Source organism: Bombina bombina, chromosome 1 (genome assembly GCF_027579735.1).
Source record: "Bombina bombina isolate aBomBom1 chromosome 1, aBomBom1.pri, whole genome shotgun sequence".
NCBI lineage: Eukaryota > Metazoa > Chordata > Amphibia > Anura > Bombinatoridae > Bombina > Bombina bombina.
Window position 1 is genome coordinate 1,392,760,538 of NC_069499.1, and position 19,848 is coordinate 1,392,780,385.

Here is a 19,848-nt window from a genome sequence, read left to right on the forward strand (position 1 = left end):
CAGAACTATTCCTGTTAGATCAGGACCAAACAAGGTCTTACCCTTGTACGGAAGTACCAGAAACTTGGACTCAGAGGAATCATGGCTCCCAGCTGAAAACTTGCATGGTAGCATCAGAATATAAAGAATTGGCTAGCTTAAGAGCCTTAATTCTGTACTGGATCTTCCCAAATTGGATCAGACAAGGCATCCCACCAATAAGATGACGCACTTGACGCAATGGCAATACAAACTTCCATGTAAGCGACCAGCATAGTCAATTGATCCTGAAAAAAACAGCTATCCCCTCTAGGAATCGTAGTTCTCTAAGCTAGAGTAGAAATGCCCTACTACTTTAGGCACCGTGTGCTCTGAAATTTAATGGAGACAGCGACAGGAGACGGGGAAAAAGGAAACCCTGACTACTTCCATTCCTGTGAAAAATCTCCTAGCACAGTCTGGAACAGGAAAAACTTCCACAGAGGAATCCTAGTATTTATAAAATTTACTAGATTGTTTAGGATTGACAACGACAAACGTATCGGAGTCGCACCAAAGTATCCTAAACCTCCTTTAACATACACAAAGGTGTTCAAGCTTAAATCTGAAGGATACTACTGTCCAGGTCTGAGATTTCAACCTCAGAAACTACCAAATCCTCCTCACCAGATTTAGGAGAGGAACAACCTGTGTAGCAAAACGTGGAGCAGAAACTCTCTTATCTGAAACTTTAAATGTCCTCTTGCATTTTCCCGGAGGAAAGGAAAAACAGACCAAGCCGCAGATACTGCAGAGGATACATGAGCTGCAAATTCTGTATGCAAATACACTCCTGGAGATTGAGAGGAACCGAAGGGCACTTCATCTGACGCCATTGAGGCTTGGGACATAAAAGGAGAAAACTGTGGCATAGCCAAAACAGCATCATCTTAATAGACATTAGCTCACCTATTAGACATGCAGCACAAATTATGACAAACAAATAGTGCTACAGGGCATAACCAGCCTATTAATAAACACAGAGACACCCACATCCTGGTATTTAATATATACCTGAAGGAAGGGTATAAGACACACCTGAAGAAATAGATACTGAATTATGAAAAATATGTCTCAAAACATAGGTTTGAAAGAAAACAAACTTATAAATAAAAGAGTATTACCACCAACATTAGTGGACAACACTTTATTTGTGAGTACTAACTAGGGAAAATAAATTAGTGATGGAACACCATTAGAATATAATGTAATAATCTGTAGCGCCCTCTAAAAATTCACTAGGGGGGGGGCGGAGCTAGCAGCCTAACAGAGCAGTCGCAGAGGAAAAGAGCTCCTGCTTGTAAAGTTGTTTAAAACTCATTTAATATAGCTAAAAGACTTTAAACTACTATTTTATCACAGCAAACTTACTCCCTACGTTATTGGATTATAAGCTGAACCCTGAACTACAGGGTGAGTTTCTGGGGTGTCGCATCGGGACCAGCTACCTTACAGTCTGTGCCATCTAGCAGTCTGTGTGAAGCGCCTGTATCCTGAACACAGCTTGTGTACCTACCGACTGCTTGTGTACCTGCCGACTGCTATCTGTTCCTGGCATCCAGCTCCGGAGGGTCGGGGCTCCGCTCCGGAGCTGCAACATCTACAGCCATTACATCTCCTCATCACCGCTTGCAGACGCGGTTTTACCCAGCAACTACATCAGCACGGGACTTTGCTAAGGTCCCCTAGCAGCGATCGGTCCCTTCTTTGAGTGGATCTGGCACAGGGGGGTCGACCCGCAACGAGTAACAGAAGTGGGGCTGAGAGGGTAAGTGATTCCAGCCTTTAGATCCCTAAAGTGTTGTGGCGCGAAAAACCGCCATCTTGCCGTCCCCCTCGCCAGCCTCACAACTCGACCCCCCTCTACATACCTGATAGTGACTTTGTTCTCCACCCTAAGGGCCACAACTCCTAATAAAGTTCAGTAAGAGCTCCCAGGGTCATATTTTACGGCACTTCTAACCGCATCCTAGGCCTGGTGGCGTAGTAGCAAATACATTCTGCAGCATAGAGGGTAAAACGCTGGGCCTGGTCCTGCTCCCATCTTGAAAGCGGTTCCCCACTTAACTATTTCAGGCTACTGTCTTTGGGAGACCTGTTGGGAAAAAGCTTATCCCCATTCAGCACACATTTTGCATCATATACCCTGCACAGAGTAATAAAATTACAGACTTGGCCGAATAGCCTACAAAATATAAATGCAGGTATAGCTGCTCTGGATCAGAACTAGCCAAGCTTTGCCAGTTAAAAGAAATTGAAGGAACACAAGCAGCACCCATAACAGGGCCTTTGGTAGAGTTTAATGAGGTGGATTTGAAATAAAGAGACATAATTGTACAGAACTGCGGCAGACAACAAGAATTGCAGTAAATAAAAAGGCAGAGAGAGGTAGCGCTATCACTATAAAATCTGTTGGCATATGATACCGAACACCACTGAATATAATTGTGCTTTGCTGGCCTCTATCCCCTTCATTTCCTGCTGAACGCTGTGTCAGTAGGTCATACCCCATTACCCCTGCCCGTTTTCGTCCAGTGGGGACAACTGCCCTGGGGTATAGAGGCTGGTGACATTAATTAACTTCCAGTGTATGGGATGGTGGATTGCATGATAACCCATCTACATAGGAAAAAGCCACTGGGAGATGTAGGGAGTTAAAGATGTAAAGATGTGTTTTTGAAGTGGTCCGACAATCACACACTGCTCAAGACGTACTACCACAATTACATATGGAACAGTGCTCCTCTCACCCTACACTATTCTTCCCTCATAGCAATACATAAGCATACTGCCTGAGCATATGGGATGAAGAAAGTGAGGCAGCATTATTAATATATGGAATAAACGCCCCTACTTAGGTAGAGGGGGAGGGTTTTGAAGAATAATCCCAGAAACACAACCTTTAGTAAATTAAACTGAGTCAAAAGGACTTGGCTCTTGATATCTCCTGATCCTGCAAGACTATCTAGACTGTCTACCTGACTGGGGTAGGGACGACACTGTGAGAGATATTCATTATGTCAACCAGGAAAGGGAACAAGACGGATAAAGGGATGAAGAACACAGCTATGGAGACATTTTTCAAAACATCCAGGGCCCATAAAGTTAAAGATATTCTTTTAAATGAAGTGGAGGAGGATCCTGAATCTGAAAATGAAGGAGAACCTGAAGACATGACTCCTGTGACCAAGGCGGATCTAAATGCCCTGGTATCCAAACAGGATATTGCGGCCAATTTCGATAAACTCTGGGAAAAGATGGATAGCTTTCAAGAGAAGATTACCAACAGTCTTACTGATATCAAAACTGAAATCTCTGAACTGGGCAACCGGATAGACTCATTGGAAACAGCAACTGATGAAATGAGTGAAGAAGTAGCTGAAGCAGCCCAAACATTAACAAACCAACAACAAATGATAATGGAGCTAGAAGAGAAAATTGAGGACATCGAAAATAGAAGCAGAAGATCCAATATCCGCCTCAAAGGGGTCCCTGAGACAATTGGAGCAGAAGACCTGCACGACTATCTCCAGCAACTATTTAGGGCAATACTGGGAGCATCAGTTGACTCTGAAGTTCAAATAGAAAGAGCTCATAGGGCCCTTAGGGCTAAGCCCAAACCAGATCAACCCCCGAGAGATGTTATACTTAAGCTCCTGAGATACCCCGATAGAGAAAAAATTTTGGCGGCTGCAAGACAAAACCCCACGTTTAAATTCCAAGGCAACGTTATTCAGTTTTTTCAAGATTTATGCATCAAGACCCTACAAAGAAGATATACCCTCCGACCACTCACCCTCCTCCTCAGGAAACACCACATTCCATACAGATGGGGTTTCCCCTTTGCCTTGCATGTAGTGAAAAATGGCAGAACGGCCACGATCAAGACCACAGCGGAAATACCGGATATTTGCAAATTTTTGGAGCTGGATCCACCAGAAATTACAGAAAAGGAAGCAACAACAAGCTCTCTGGAACTTTCTCACTCTCAAGCAAAGTCTCAGAGACTGAGATGGAAAAAAGTTACTAAAAAGAAAGCTAAGACTTGAAAATTAGATATAATGAGGGCAGTATCCAAGGGAAAGATTTTTACTTTTCTGCTGTAAATTTATAAGACATAGGCAAGAATCATTAACCCCATGACAAAGAGAGGGGTTGAGAGGACACTAAGCCTAAGAGACTGTTGTATGTTTATTAACGTTCATAAGATGTCTTATATTGTGGTTTTTGTTGTGACCATGTACAAAACACACACCGTGGTGGTGTTGGTAAAAGATGACCAACATACTGTTATATTGTAATATGTTTTTGATTATGTTAATGTTTATGTTTTTGTTCTTTGGAGTCACGGGATGCCCCACGAGTACGCAGAGCTCATCAGTTATAGGTGAATCGCTAAGAGGTTGGGAGAGGTCTCATCAGAAAGAGAACAAGGTACCCTTAGAATACCCAACTACTGGTAAGAAAAAAGCAGTGCACAAATATATGCTTAAGAATGTCATTAGCTAGAATAACATTGCTCTCGCATAATGCGAGAGGTCTTAACACCGATATAAAAAGAAGGACAGCACTGACTAATTATAGACGACTAAAAGCTACTGTAATTTTCCTCCAGGAGACGCATTTCCTGCACTCTGCCATTCCCAAATATTGGGCTAGAGACTTTCCACAACAATTCCACTCTACGATAGATTCTAAAAAAAGAGGAGTCTCTATTCTTATACACTCCTCTATACCTTTCACACACAAAGAAACTATAGCAGACAAAGACGGCAGATACCTCCTGGTGTCAGGTCAAGTAGGGGGAATAGATATAGTCTTTTGCAACGTGTACGCCCCAAATGAACAACAAGACAAATATTTTCAAAATATATCTCATCTACTAACTGACTGGTCTAGGACACGTATAATCTTAGCAGGAGACTTTAACATAGACATACAATCACTGATGAAACACACAACCAGCCTGCAATCTAAAAAAAAGACTAGACAGAAAGGGGTAGCTAAGAGCATAGGGGGGATCCTTGAGCAGCATATACTGCAGGACACTTGGCAAGTACTTAATGGGGATGCTAGAGACACCACATTCTACTCATCGGCACACAACAGTTATTCGAAGATAGATTATGTGTATACGAGTCAGATACTGCAACCGATATTACAACATATAGATATTCTCCCGTGTGTATGGTCTGACCATTCAATTACTAAACTATGTCTAGGGGATCTATTGGATCCAAAGAGAACAAAATCATGGACTTATGATCCGTCTTGTATTAAAAATCCGCTCGTAAAAGATAAAATTCTAAAGGATCTAGAGGAATATTGGAGGATTAATGTAGATACCACGAGTAACCCTATTATACCATGGGCGGCACATAAAGCAGTGATTAGAGGTATATTAATTAAAGAAAAGACAGCAGCTAGGAGACAACACACCCTACTCCTGGCACAATTATACTCGGAGATTACTTCACTAGAGAGGGCACATAGAATAACTAGATCCCAAGCCACATTGACGCAATTGCAGAACACTAAGAATAAGCTACAAACTATATTAAATGAACAATCCGTCAAGGCGGCACACAGACTGAAAACAAACTACTTTATCTTCTCAAATAAACCTGATAGATATCTAGCGAAAAAAATTAGGGATAATTATCAGGCCTTATCAATACCGAGCATACAGAACTCAAAGGGACACATGACATCTCACCCACAGGAAATTGTTGACACATTTGCTCACTTTTATAGTGACTTATATGATGGGACTAAAGTGCAACACGGCCCTCTGACGGAAAAAGTATTTGATTCTTTTTTACATAAAGCGGACCTGAAGCTAATTTCTGAGGAAGATAGGGAGGCCCTGAACGCTAAGATTACACCTGAGGAGGTACGAGCTGCTATTAAAGATCTTAAACCTAGCAAAGCCCCAGGCCCAGATGGATTCCCAGGGGAATACTATAAAGCTTTTAAAGATATACTATTGCCTCACCTGGTGGTGTTTGCTAACCACATTATGGAAGGGGGAGAAATACCTACAGAACTGCTTCAGGCTAGGATAGTGGTGATCCCAAAACAGGGAAAGGACCCCCATCTTTGCGCTAGTTATAGACCAATTTCCCTTATCAACCAGGACCTTAAAATAGTTACCAAAATACTAGCTAATAGACTGAAACACATCCTGCCCTCAATCATACACCCTGATCAAGTTGGATTTATTAAGGACAGAGAGGCCCCCGACAATATACGTAGAATGGTATCGGTTATTGACTTTCTTCGAGACAAAGGGATGCCTTCTCTGATCCTATCTTTGGATGCGGAGAAGGCATTCGACCGAGTTGACTGGAAATATATGTTGAGTGTGCTGTCACGAATGGGTTTTGAGGGACGGTTTGTGAAGGCCATTAAGGGATTATATTCGACACCCACGGCACAGGTTAGAGCAATCGGACACCAATCTGAGACTATACATATACTTAATGGTACACGACAGGGATGCCCCTTATCACCCTTAATCTTTGCGCTATGCATAGAACCCTTAGCTGCATATATACGTAATTGTCCTAATGTCTGGGGACTGGAAGTAGGGAAGATACATCATAAAATTACCTTATTTGCAGACGACGTGTTGCTCACCATTACGAAACCACTCATCTCGTTGCCACACGTATATCATGCCATACAATTATTCTCCCAAATATCGGGGTATAAAATTAACGCAGACAAATGCGAGGCACTTCCCCTATCGCTGCCTAAACATACCATGAAGGCAATTGAATCAAATTTTGACTTCAAATGGGTATTGGACGGGCTCAAATACCTAGGGATAAAGCTGACTAACCACTCTTCTAAATTGTATGCTGCAAATTACTTTCCCCTTTACAAAGCAATTAGGTCAGACTTAGGAAGGTGGAGGAAAATGGGATTCTCCTGGTATGGGAGGTTATCTGCTATCAAGATGACGATTCTACCCAAAATCCTCTATCTGTTCAGGGTCCTCCCAATTAAAGTTATCAGTTCAGACTTAGAGAATCTCCAAAAAGACATACACAGATTTCTGAGGGATAATAAACACCCGAGGATCCCACACCAACTCCTGACAAGACATAGACAGCTGGGGGGGGTGGGTGCACCTAATCTGCACGATTATTACACAGCAGCTAGACTAGCGCAAAATTCAATGCTTGGGAGACGACAAAAGGATGTTCTCTGGCCTGCCTTAGAGGCTGCTATGGGGGGAATGGAGGGACCCGAAGATATTCTCTGGGGCAACATAAGGAATAAGGACTCAGTGATCTATTATAATAAATCCACAAAATTGGCCAAACAACAATGGACCAAGATGCAGCGGATAGGGAAACTGATGCCTAGACAAACCCTGATAATACCACTAAAATACTTGATAAATGAAGAGTTTCTATACCACATCAAAAAGTGGGAAAACATAATTTATGCTTACCTGATAAATTCCTTTCTTCTGTTGTGTGATCAGTCCACGGGTCATCATTACTTCTGGGATATAACTCCTCCCCAACAGGAAATGCAAGAGGATTCACCCAGCAGAGCTGCATATAGCTCCTCCCCTCTACGTCAGTCCCAGTCATTCGACCAAGAAACAACGAGAAAGGAGTAACCAAGGGTGAAGTGGTGACTGGAGTATAATTTAAAAGATATTTACCTGCCTTAAAACAGGGCGGGCCGTGGACTGATCACACAACAGAAGAAAGGAATTTATCAGGTAAGCATAAATTATGTTTTCTTCTGTTATGTGTGATCAGTCCACGGGTCATCATTACTTCTGGGATACCAATACCAAAGCAAAAGTACACGGATGACGGGAGGGATAGGCAGGCTCATTATACAGAAGGAACCACTGCCTGAAGAACCTTTCTCCCAAAAATAGCCTCCGAAGAAGCAAAAGTGTCAAATTTGTAAAATTTGGAAAAAGTATGAAGCGAAGACCAAGTTGCAGCCTTGCAAATCTGTTCAACAGAGGCCTCATTCTTAAAGGCCCAAGTGGAAGCCACAGCTCTAGTGGAGTGAGCTGTAATTCTTTCAGGAGGCTGCTGTCCAGCAGTCTCATAGGCTAAACGTATTATGCTACGAAGCCAAAAAGAGAGAGAGGTAGCAGAAGCTTTTTGACCTCTCCTCTGTCCAGAGTAAACGACAAACAAGGAAGAAGTTTGGCGAAAATCTTTAGTTGCCTGCAAGTAGAACTTGAGGGCACGAACTACATCTAGATTGTGTAAAAGACGTTCCTTCTTTGAAGAAGGATTTGGACACAAGGATGGGACAACAATCTCTTGATTGATGTTCCTGTTAGTGACTACCTTAGGTAAGAACCCAGGTTTAGTACGCAGAACTACCTTGTCTGAGTGAAAAATCAGATAAGGGGAATCACAATGTAAGGCTGATAACTCAGAGACTCTTCGAGCCGAGGAAATAGCCATTAAAAACAGAACTTTCCAAGATAACATTTTTATATCAATGGAATGAAGGGGTTCAAACGGAACACCCTGTAAAACGTTAAGAACTAAGTTTAAACTCCATGGTGGAGCAACAGCTTTAAACACAGGCTTGATCCTAGCTAAAGCCTGACAAAAGGACTGGACGTCTGGATTTTCTGACAGACGTCTGTGTAACAAGATGGACAGAGCTGAAATCTGTCCCTTTAATGAACTAGCTGATAAACCCTTTTCTAAACCTTCTTGTAGAAAAGACAATATCCTAGCGATCCTAACCTTACTCCAGGAGTAACCTTTGGATTCGCACCAGTATAGGTATTTCCGCCATATTTTATGGTAAATCCTTCTGGTAACAGGCTTCCTAGCCTGAATCAGGGTATCAATAACCGACTCAGAAAAACCACGTTTTGATAAAATCAAGCGTTCAATTTCCAAGCAGTCAGCTTCAGAGAAGTTAGATTTTGATGTTTGAATGGACCCTGTATCAGAAGGTCCTGTCTTAGAGGTAGAGACCAAGGCGGACAGGATGACATGTCCACTAGATCTGCATACCAAGTCCTGCGTGGCCAAGCAGGTGCTATTAGAATTACTGATGCTCTCTCCTGTTTGATTTTGGCAATCAATCGAGGAAGCAGCGGGAAGGGTGGAAACACATAAGCCATCCTGAAGTTCCAAGGTGCTGTCAAAGCATCTATCAGAACTGCTCCCGGATCCCTGGATCTGGACCCGTAGCGAGGAAGTTTGGCGTTCTGGCGAGACGCCATGAGATCTATCTCTGGTTTGCCCCAACGTCGAAGTATTTGGGCAAAGACCTCCGGATGAAGTTCCCACTCCCCCGGATGAAGAGTCTGGCGACTCAAGAAATCCGCCTCCCAGTTCTCCACTCCCGGGATGTGGATTGCTGACAGGTGGCAAGAGTGAGACTCTGCCCAGCGAATTATCTTTGATACTTCCATCATTGCTAGGGAGCTTCTTGTCCCTCCCTGATGGTTGATGTAAGCTACAGTCGTGATGTTGTCCGACTGAAACCTGATGAACCCCCGAGTTATTAACTGGGGCCAAGCCAGAAGAGCATTGAGAACTGCTCTCAATTCCAGAATGTTTATTGGAAGGAGACTCTCCTCCTGATTCCATAGTCCCTGAGCCTTCAGAGAATTCCAGACAGCGCCCCAACCTAGTAGGCTGGCGTCTGTTGTTACAATTGTCCAGTCTGGCCTGCTGAATGGCATTCCCCTGGACAGGTGTGGCCGATGAAGCCACCATAGAAGAGAATTTCTGGTCTCTTGATTCAGATTCAGAGTAGGGGACAAATCTGAGTAATCCCCATTCCACTGACTTAGCATGCATAATTGCAGCGGTCTGAGGTGTAGGCGTGCAAAAGGTACTATGTCCATTGCCGCTACCATTAAGCCGATCACCTCCATGCATTGAGCTACTGACGGGTGTTGAATGGAATGAAGGACGCGGCATGCATTTTGAAGTTTTGTTAACCTGTCTTCTGTCAGGTAAATCTTCATTTCTACAGAATCTATAAGAGTCCCCAAGAATGGAACTCTTGTGAGAGGAAAGAGAGAACTCTTCTTTTCGCTCACTTTCCATCCATGCGACCTTAGAAATGCCAGAACTAACTCTGTATGAGACTTGGCAGTTTGAAAGCTTGAAGCTTGTATTAGAATGTCGTCTAGGTACGGAGCTACCGAAATCCCTCGCGGTCTTAGTACCGCTAGAAGGGCACCCAGAACCTTTGTGAAGATTCTTGGAGCCGTAGCCAATCCGAATGGAAGAGCTACAAACTGGTAGTGCCTGTCTAAGAAGGCAAACCTTAGATACCGGTGATGATCTTTGTGGATCGGTATGTGAAGGTAAGCATCCTTTAAATCCACTGTGGTCATGTACTGACCCTCTTGGATCATGGGTAAGATTGTCCGAATAGTTTCCATTTTGAACGATGGAACTCTTAGGAATTTGTTCAGAGTCTTTAAATCTAAGATTGGCCTGAAAGTTCCCTCTTTTTTGGGAACCACAAACAGGTTTGAGTAGAACCCTTGTCCTTGTTCCGACCACGGAACCGGATGGATCACTCCCATTGTTAACAGATCTTGTACGCAGCGTAGAAACGCTTCTTTCTTTATCTGGTTTGTTGACAACCTTGACAGATGAAATCTCCCTCTTGGGGGAGATAATTTGAAGTCTAGAAGGTATCCCTGAGATATGATCTCTAGTGCCCAGGGATCCTGAACATCTCTTGCCCAGGCCTGGGCGAAGAGAGAGAGTCTGCCCCCTACTAGATCCGGTCCCGGATCGGGGGCTCTCGGTTCATGCTGTCTTTGGGGCAGCAGCAGGTTTCCTGGCCTGCTTGCTTTTGTTCCAGGACTGGTTAGGCTTCCAGCCTTGCCTGTAACGAGCAACAGCTCCTTCCTGTTTTGGTGCAGTGGAGGTTGATGCTGCTCCTGTTTTGAAATTCCGAAAGGGACGAAAATTAGACTGTCTAGCCTTAGCTTTGGCCTTGTCTTGAGGTAGGGCGTGGCCCTTACCTCCCGTAATGTCAGCGATAATTTCTTTCAAACCGGGCCCGAATAAGGACTGCCCCTTGAAAGGTATATTAAGTAATTTGGACTTAGAAGTAACATCAGCTGACCAGGATTTTAGCCACAGTGCCCTGCGTGCCTGTATGGCGAATCCTGAGTTCTTAGCCGTAAGTTTGGTTAAATGTACTACGGCCTCCGAAATGAAAGAATTAGCTAGTTTAAGGACTCTAAGCCTGTCCGTAATGTCGTCTAGCGTAGAGGAACTAAGGTTCTCTTCAAGCGACTCAATCCAAAATGCTGCCGCAGCCGTAATCGGCGCGATACATGCAAGGGGTTGTAATATAAAACCTTGTTGAACAAACATTTTCTTAAGGTAACCCTCTAATTTTTTATCCATTGGATCTGAGAAAGCACAGCTATCCTCCACCGGGATAGTGGTACGCTTAGCTAAAGTAGAAACTGCTCCCTCCACCTTGGGGACCGTTTGCCATAAGTCCCGAGTGGTGGCGTCTATTGGAAACATCTTTCTAAATATTGGAGGGGGTGAGAACGGCACACCGGGTCTATCCCACTCCTTAGTAACAATTTCAGTTAGTCTCTTAGGTATAGGAAAAACGTCAGTACTCGCCGGTACCGCAAAGTATTTATCCAACCTACACAGTTTCTCTGGTATTGCAACAGTGTTACAATCGTTGAGAGCTGCTAAGACCTCCCCTAGTAGTACACGGAGGTTCTCCAATTTAAATTTAAAATTTGAAATATCTGAGTCCAATCTGTTTGGATCAGAACCGTCACCCACAGAATGAAGCTCTCCGTCCTCATGCTCTGCGAGCTGTGACGCAGTATCAGACATGGCCCTAGCATTGTCAGCGCACTCTGTTCTCACCCCAGAGTGATCACGCTTGCCTCTTAGTTCAGGTAATTTAGACAAAACTTCAGTCATAACAGTAGCCATATCTTGTAATGTTATCTGTAATGGCCGCCCAGATGTACTAGGCGCCAAAATATCACGCACCTCCCGGGCGGGAGATGCAGGTACTGTCGCGTGAGGCGAGTTAGTCGGCATAACTCTCCCCTCGCTGTTTGGTGAAATTTGTTCACATTGTACAGATTGACTTTTATTTAAAGTAGCATCAATACAGTTAGTACATAAATTTCTATTGGGCTCCACCTTGGCATTGGAACAAATGACACAGATATCTTCCTCTGAGTCAGACATGTTTAACACACTAGCAAAAAACTTACAACTTGGTTATAATCTTTTTTAGCAAAAAACGTACTGTGCCTCAAAGAGGTACTAACGATTAAATGACAGTTGAAATAATGAACTGAAAAACAGTTATTGCATCAAATTTTAAAACAACACAACTTTTAGCAAAGGTTTGTTCCCATTAGTAAAAAACAACACTAATTAAATTTGTACATAAGAAAACAAAACAACGTTTTTTATACACAGTCACTATAAGAATTCTCACAGCTCTGCTGAGAGAATTTACCTCCCTTCAAAGAAGTTTGAAGACCCCTGAGATCTGTCAGAGATGAACCGGATCATGCAGGAAATATAAAAGTAGCTGACTGGAATTTTTTGATGCGTAGCAAAGAGCGCCAAAAACGGCCCCTCCCTCTCCCACACAGCAGTGAAGAGAAACGAAACTGTCACAATTAAAGCAAAAAACTGCCAAGTGGAAAATAATGCCCAAACATTTATTCACACAGTACCTCAGCAATGTAAACGATTCTACATTCCAGCAAAAACGTTTAACATGAGAATAGTTATTAAAAGGATTAGTGACCTTTAACACAGTAGTTCCGGTGAAATACCATCCCCAGAATACTGAAGTGTATACATACATGTCATTTTAACGGTATGGCAGGCTTTTCTCATCAATTCCATTCAGAAAATAAAAACTGCCACATACCTCAATGCAGATTCATCTGCCCGCTGTCCCCTGATCTGAAGCCTTTACCTCCCTCAGATGGTCGAGAACAGCAATATGATCTTAACGACTCCGGTTAAAATCATAGTAAAAAATCTCTGTCAGATTCTTCCTCAAACTCTGCCAGAGAAGTAATAACACGCTCCGGTGCTATTTTAAAATAACAAACTTTTGATTGAAGTCATAAAAACTAAGTATAATCACCATAGTCCTCTCACACATCCTATCTAGTCGTTGGGTGCAAGAGAATGACTGGGACTGACGTAGAGGGGAGGAGCTATATGCAGCTCTGCTGGGTGAATCCTCTTGCATTTCCTGTTGGGGAGGAGTTATATCCCAGAAGTAATGATGACCCGTGGACTGATCACACATAACAGAAGAAAATAAAGGCTTATACAGGGTGGCAGATATATATTCACAAGGTAAATTACTGACCTTCACACAGCTTAGACAGAAGCTAGAACCTATTCAGATACATTGGTTCCTCTACTTACAGATCACATCAGCTATACAAACATATATCAGTAAGACAACAATACATAGTCAAAAAACGATTCTCGAAAATTTATGTTTAGCAATCAACAGACCCAAGAAAGCAATATCTAGATTATACATATCACTACAGGAAACTAAATACACGACTAAATCTACATTGCTACTAAAATGGGAGGAAGATATTGCTAGAGAACATACGATTGATGACTGGAAGGATATATTTCATTACGCTAGTAAGGGTCTCATTAGTGCAGACCTCAGAGAGAATGTGCTAAAGACAACCTTTAGATGGTACTTAACACCAATGAAAACATCTCATATGACGTTAGGAAACTCTAGATACTGTTATAGGGGTTGTAAAGTTAGGGGGTCATATCTACACATGTGGTGGGACTGCCCTAGAGTCCAAAACATTTGGGGGAAACTGTCTTTAATGCTCAGCACCCTGCTAAACGAAAGGATTTCTCTTACACCAGCCCAGGCGCTGATGCATGAGACACTCCCGAGACTAAACGCACATATAAACACTTTCATTAGAATCCTATGTACCACCACAAGAATAGCTATAGCTAAATACTGGAAAAATGAGGCGCCAACATGGACAGAGGTCCTCAACAGAATACAGATGGTTTATTCGCTGTACGAGACAGCAGCATTTATTCAAGACACAGGACCTACATTCCAGAAGATCTGGTTTTACTGGATAACCAAGGAAGGTGAAGGGACAGGGTAGGGGAGTGAGATGAGAATTTCTTGGAGGCAGACAGTGACTGACTTGATATAGGAGACTACCCAACAAAAGGAAATTTGATGAGAGAGCTACTAATAGCCATATAAATAGGTACTAGGTTGGGGGGCACCCGTGACTCCATGAGTTTGATTTGTTGCAATACAGAAGTTATTGAGTTATGTTGATTTGTTCTATTTAGATAAATGATATTACTGAAATTACAAGAATATTACCCCCCAAGATTATATACTTCCAATATGATCTACAATAGCCAAGGACATATAAGAGAAGTAATCGAGGGAAAGATATGAAAATGAGAGAAACCTCCATAGGCTTTGAGATAGACTGCAGCAAAGGTAGTAGATTAGCTTGACTGTTGATATTTTATGATTAAATGATTAAGGCCAAAGTTAGAAAGTTTCAATGGCAAACCTGCTCAAGGAACGGTCTATAGGCGAGTACTATGAGATCCTTAGAATACAACTATGAGTAAGGTATTAGCTACTCTGCTGCTGTAAGCTCTTTGTAATTTTTAATTTTTTTTTTTATGAATCTTGTGCTTTTTCTTTTGTCTTTCTCAGTGTATGTCACATGTAATGTATCAGTTGTAAATGGTGGAGGTTTGTGGTTTAATAAAAAATATTTTATCTAAAAATTCACTAGATCATTCGAACTCACCAAGGACCGTGTCACCAAACACATAATAACTTAACAAAGAAAAAACCCATAATAATAATACAATAAAAACCACAGCTCCGTAGCATGACAAACATCCGCATTTATAGACACATCGCTCCGTTCTAACGGAGAAAAAAGGGGGGGGTGTCACATGTTCTGCTCAGAAAAAACATTGCTCCGTTCTGTTGAAAATGGAGCTTATCCACCATACAGAATGAAGAAGAAGGCGGGAACAAACACAGCAAGAGAAAGAGCGCGCAATTAAATTATTAGAAGAACACTTTACCTCTGTACTAAACATAGGCACCACATAAAATTCAACTTAGGATAACAATATAAAAGATTAAATGTTGAGATAAAGAGATCAATTAACCCTAATCATCCTCTATCCACAAAAACTATAACAAAGTCAGGGATGCTTCACTCCTAAACGTATTAACCCCTAGTCTCCTTATGTCACAATAAGTGCCTGCGTCCTGCCTATAATATCCTGCCTCAGGATATACTGTATATGTCCCAGAAATAATGCAGCATAAACCCTTCAGAAGTGCATGTCCACCAAACATAGAAGACCAAGCACTTATCTGCATCTAGCCGTCTGGCAGGAGGACAGCTTACCAAGTGTGAGAGGACGCCACTCCTCACAGAGACCTGTAGAAAAAAAAGAAAGATCAGAGCAAACCTGCTCTGGCTTTCTATACCAGGGCAGCAACATGCTAGGAAAACTCAGTGAAGCCCACTTCACAAGTTCCTAACTGCTTTAAAGCCACCACTGCCCTACTGAAGAGACTAACGTGGAGTACGGCTAGACCCAATCTTGAGAGGAAAGGTCAGAGTAAACATACTCTGGCTTTCAAAATAATAAAATCTTGATTGAAGTGAAATAAATCCAATCTTCATCAGACACCAAAACTTCACCTCCTCCTTGCACTGAAGGCAAAGAGAATGACTGTGGGTTGAGGGAAGGGAAGTGATACTTGACAGTTTGACTGTGGTGCTCTTTGCCTCCTCCTGCTGGCTAGGAATGATATTCCCAACAGTAAGTGATGAAGCCATGGAGTCACCGTATTTTAGGAAAGAAATTCAGATTTTAGTAATTATTCCACCCCCACCCCCTCTAGGAGTATAATTTATTTTGCTGGATAATTTTTACATTCAGTAACTTTTCTGTACCAGTGATTGCATTACTGAAATGTTCAGTTTAGGTGGTGGTTTCAGCAGGCAAAATTAGCTATTTGCAAACAAATTAATAAACTCCATAATTGGGGAGCAAATTAAAGAGGAAAACAAATTAGAGTGCACTGTCTCTTTAAACACAGTAGCTATGTTATTTTGGGGATTTTGAGCTGAATACAAGTTTTATGACTGCTTTAGATATAAATATATATGTTATGCTTTTTTCATATCCCTAACTAAAAAATGGAAATGTTTGGAATTTTGAAAGTTTTGGACCTATGAAGAATTTTAGTTGGTCTTCTCTTTTAATGCAAACTTGCCCATAATCCCAACGGAGCAGTAAACCTGTGCAAATAAAACTTGAAAAAAGCAAAAAAACTAAATCATTTACCTTAGAATTCTACTCTACAATGTAACAAAGTATTGCAGGATTTTTTGTATGTCAATGTCAATAATAGAAAATAATAATAATAAAAAAGATATATAATTGATGTTATAAAACACCAATAAAACAGAGCACCATACAAGACAGGAATGATCATTTTCAGCTGCTATCCAGTCTCTGTTGGGATCTTTCCTGTTAGAAATATTTTTTTTTACAGTAAGATCAAACCTTTTTTTTTTTTAGTTTACCCATTCTGTCAAAATTTGCATTCCAGGAGTACTAACAATATACAAAGGGGCACTCTCTGAGACTTAACATAAAATGGAACAGGCTCAGTTGTGTTTTAGTGAGGAACTAAGAAATTGAAACTTTTCCTTTCAACAGTCTCAAAATACATCATTTTACTGTATGTTTAGGATGTGAATTATTTAGATACATATTTATAATCAAGTGGGTCCTCCTTAGGCTACCTCGTCTATTTTATACCTGAGCACTCCTGGGAACAATTTTTAGTTTGTATCCTGGGTAGGTAATCGGTCATATCCAATAGGAAGATGCCATATCACTCCTTCAAGATTTCTTTCATATTCCACTAGGCCATAAGAAAAAAAAAAACAATACTGGATAGTGTTATGAGCCATTCCTACTAACATTTGCCTCTGCATAATACTTTGAGAGCACTGTTCTGCGCATTTATTATACTCAGTTTATAACGGCTTGTTTTGTTCAATGATATCAAAAAATATACTTTTTTTTTTTTTTTTTTAAAGTTGCTGATTGGTAAAGTATAAGTGCTTTAAAAATCAGGAACCAACATTGTTTTAAAGTGTTCTTGTACTTCGTATTGTTCTATATTGCAGCATAAAACTGTTATAAGTTGCAACTGCCCTATATTGCAGCGTAACGTAACTTCATTTGCAGCTGCGTGTGCTTTTATTTGAAATAGTTCTTAACTCTGCTCTGTTTTATTTCACAATTTTGTACAGACAGCAGCAGCTTAAAAAAAACATTAAAAAAAAACAAAAAAAACCTCCAAAATGGAGGACGGAGGAAATATTGTTTCACTTCCATTTGAAATTCAACCTTGGAACACATTTTTACAGCTGTTATTTTGTCATCACAGACGGATGCCAATTGCATTTTCTGCAGTTTGATTGGCTGATGGGAAAACCTGAATTATAATTAGCAGGCATTGGCAAACCTGACGCTCACCAGCTGGTAATGCCTGCAATCTTACAGTGTCCCTCCTGGTCTTGGTGTATCCCATTATAGGGAGCAGTGGTTGAGTCATAGCAATGTCGCTTGCTCATAACATTCCTCATAGTCTTTACTCCTTGTGTATGCTTTCTGTGCCATACCCCTGCGTCTCTGGTATTCTAAATACTCCTCCTTTAGAGCGGCACAGCGGGCTTCTGGGCTCGACAAAGACTGTAAAGCATCAACGGAGCCTGAACTTGCTGTGGAGGGGTCCACTTCCAAAGGAAGTTTGAGACCTATAGACAAAATAGATAAATATATTTCCATGTTAGCTTTGAGTAGTGTTTGCTAGATTTATGTGTGAGCAAACTGTAGGTTGCTTGAATAACTGTATTTTACATGCCAAGAAAAAAAGAAAGTTATTGTCTCCTGAAATTCTCTGTTTTACTTATACAGAGACGTAAAACAGACAAATGTAAGATCATATTGTAATGTATTCTTCTCTCTCATATCTAAGGCAGTTTCCTAAACTGCAGGGTCAGTCAGTTGTGACAGTGGAATTTAAAAGAAATTGAATCCCAAAATTACATTAAAGGGATATTAAGCTCAAATGTAATCCCTCATAAAGGGCCAGATTATGGAGTGGCATGCTAACAGTTATGCACGAGTGAAAAGGGGTTTATCGCGGGTGTATTACAAGTTGAGCGCAATTTAAGTTAACGTGCGCCGGGATATATATATATGTGTATTTGTCTGTACATTTGTATTTAGGTATTTATATGTGTATATATATGTATTTACAGACATATATACACATATAAACACATAAATACATACAAATAAATATATAGACATATATATAAGTGAAATGGAATGCTTTACAGTTAAGTAGCTGAAAACATGTAAAAACATATTTGCAACATTCATATTTAATAAAGTGTTATAGTGTGCATTTACAGTAAATATTTCACATTCCAATGTTGTACACATAGCAGAATGTCCTAAGTATTTTTAAATAAATATTCCTATATATATTTATACTTATATTTATATATATAGACAGCAACAATCAGCGCACCCAGTAGAGATAAACATAATTCTGACAGCTCCTTGTTGTCACTCCAAGGTATCCAGCCGATTCCTAGACACCCAAGAGGGGGGAACAGAGGAATAATTCTCAGTAAAAGAGAAGTCTTCTGGATTTTTCAGCTGGATACCAGGATGCCAGCTGGTTTAAATTCGGAGTGGGACGTTAAATTGTATGTAGATCAATAGTTATATTGATTCACTGTCTCTTTAAATCTTTTCAACATTTTGTACACATATGTGTTATTTTAACCCCTTAAGGACCAGCGACGTACCCTGTATGTCGCTGGCCTTTTTTTGGGACTTGATTGTTTTATAGCGCGGTCTTGCCACCAGCGTTGAGACTGCTCTATTCCACAAAGCCTGCTGGAGGGAGGGCATTAATAGCGTGTTCTTGCTAGACTTGTGCTATTATGTCCTGAAAAAAACCTTAACGACCAGTGACATACAGGGTACATTGTGGTCATTAAGGGGTTAAACTTTGCACTTAATTGATATTTGTGACAAAAAATGTGTCAATTAGGCCACTAACCATTACTATTCCTAATAACTTAGTTTGTGTTATTGTAGGATCATTTTATTTTTAATATTGTATTGCTTATTGTAATTAGTGCACAGTTAAGTATCCCATTTCTTCACCCATACTATCCTGCTTAGGAGATTTATTTAGTTTGTGATTGGACTACCAATTATTGGGAGGTGTCCTCTTGATTGTTAAAAAGTGGTGTACTATGGGTGATGAGAATGGTCACTGAGGAAGTTATGTTGTGATTATTATGAAACGCGTTTGACCTGGCTTGACCTGTGCTGCCTGATTTTCCTCATATATCTGCCTTTTACCTGTTTATGATGGAATTGAAGCATTGAATAAATACAAGTTGACGCTCTGAGTGCTACAGTTTTTTCATCTCTACTGGGTGCGCTGATTGTTGCTGTCTATATTTGTTGGAGCGACGGTGGAACGCTCGTTTCTTTGCACCAGTACAGCTGATCAAGTGAGATCCGTCAGTGTCACGTCACAAAGGGGGTGTGTTGCTTACGCGAAGACCACTGCAGGATGCCAACTACCGCACTAAGCAAGTGTTTGAGCGCTTCCCTGGAGTTGCATTTATATATATATATATATATATATATATTGTGCCAAACTACC

At 41.1% G+C, this 19,848-nt stretch overlaps 1 protein-coding gene across 1 annotated transcript in view; it reads right to left on the minus strand.

Moving 5' to 3' along the window:
* Positions 1–17,618: 17,618 nt before the first annotated feature.
* Positions 17,619–19,848, minus strand: part of IGSF9 (immunoglobulin superfamily member 9) — a 217,708-nt gene continuing 215,478 nt past the window's right edge. The window contains exon 20 of the mRNA XM_053719910.1: positions 17,619–17,908. Within this exon, the coding sequence (XP_053575885.1) occupies positions 17,703–17,908 (206 nt within the window). The 3' untranslated portion in view covers positions 17,619–17,702. The remainder of the gene's footprint in view (positions 17,909–19,848) is intronic.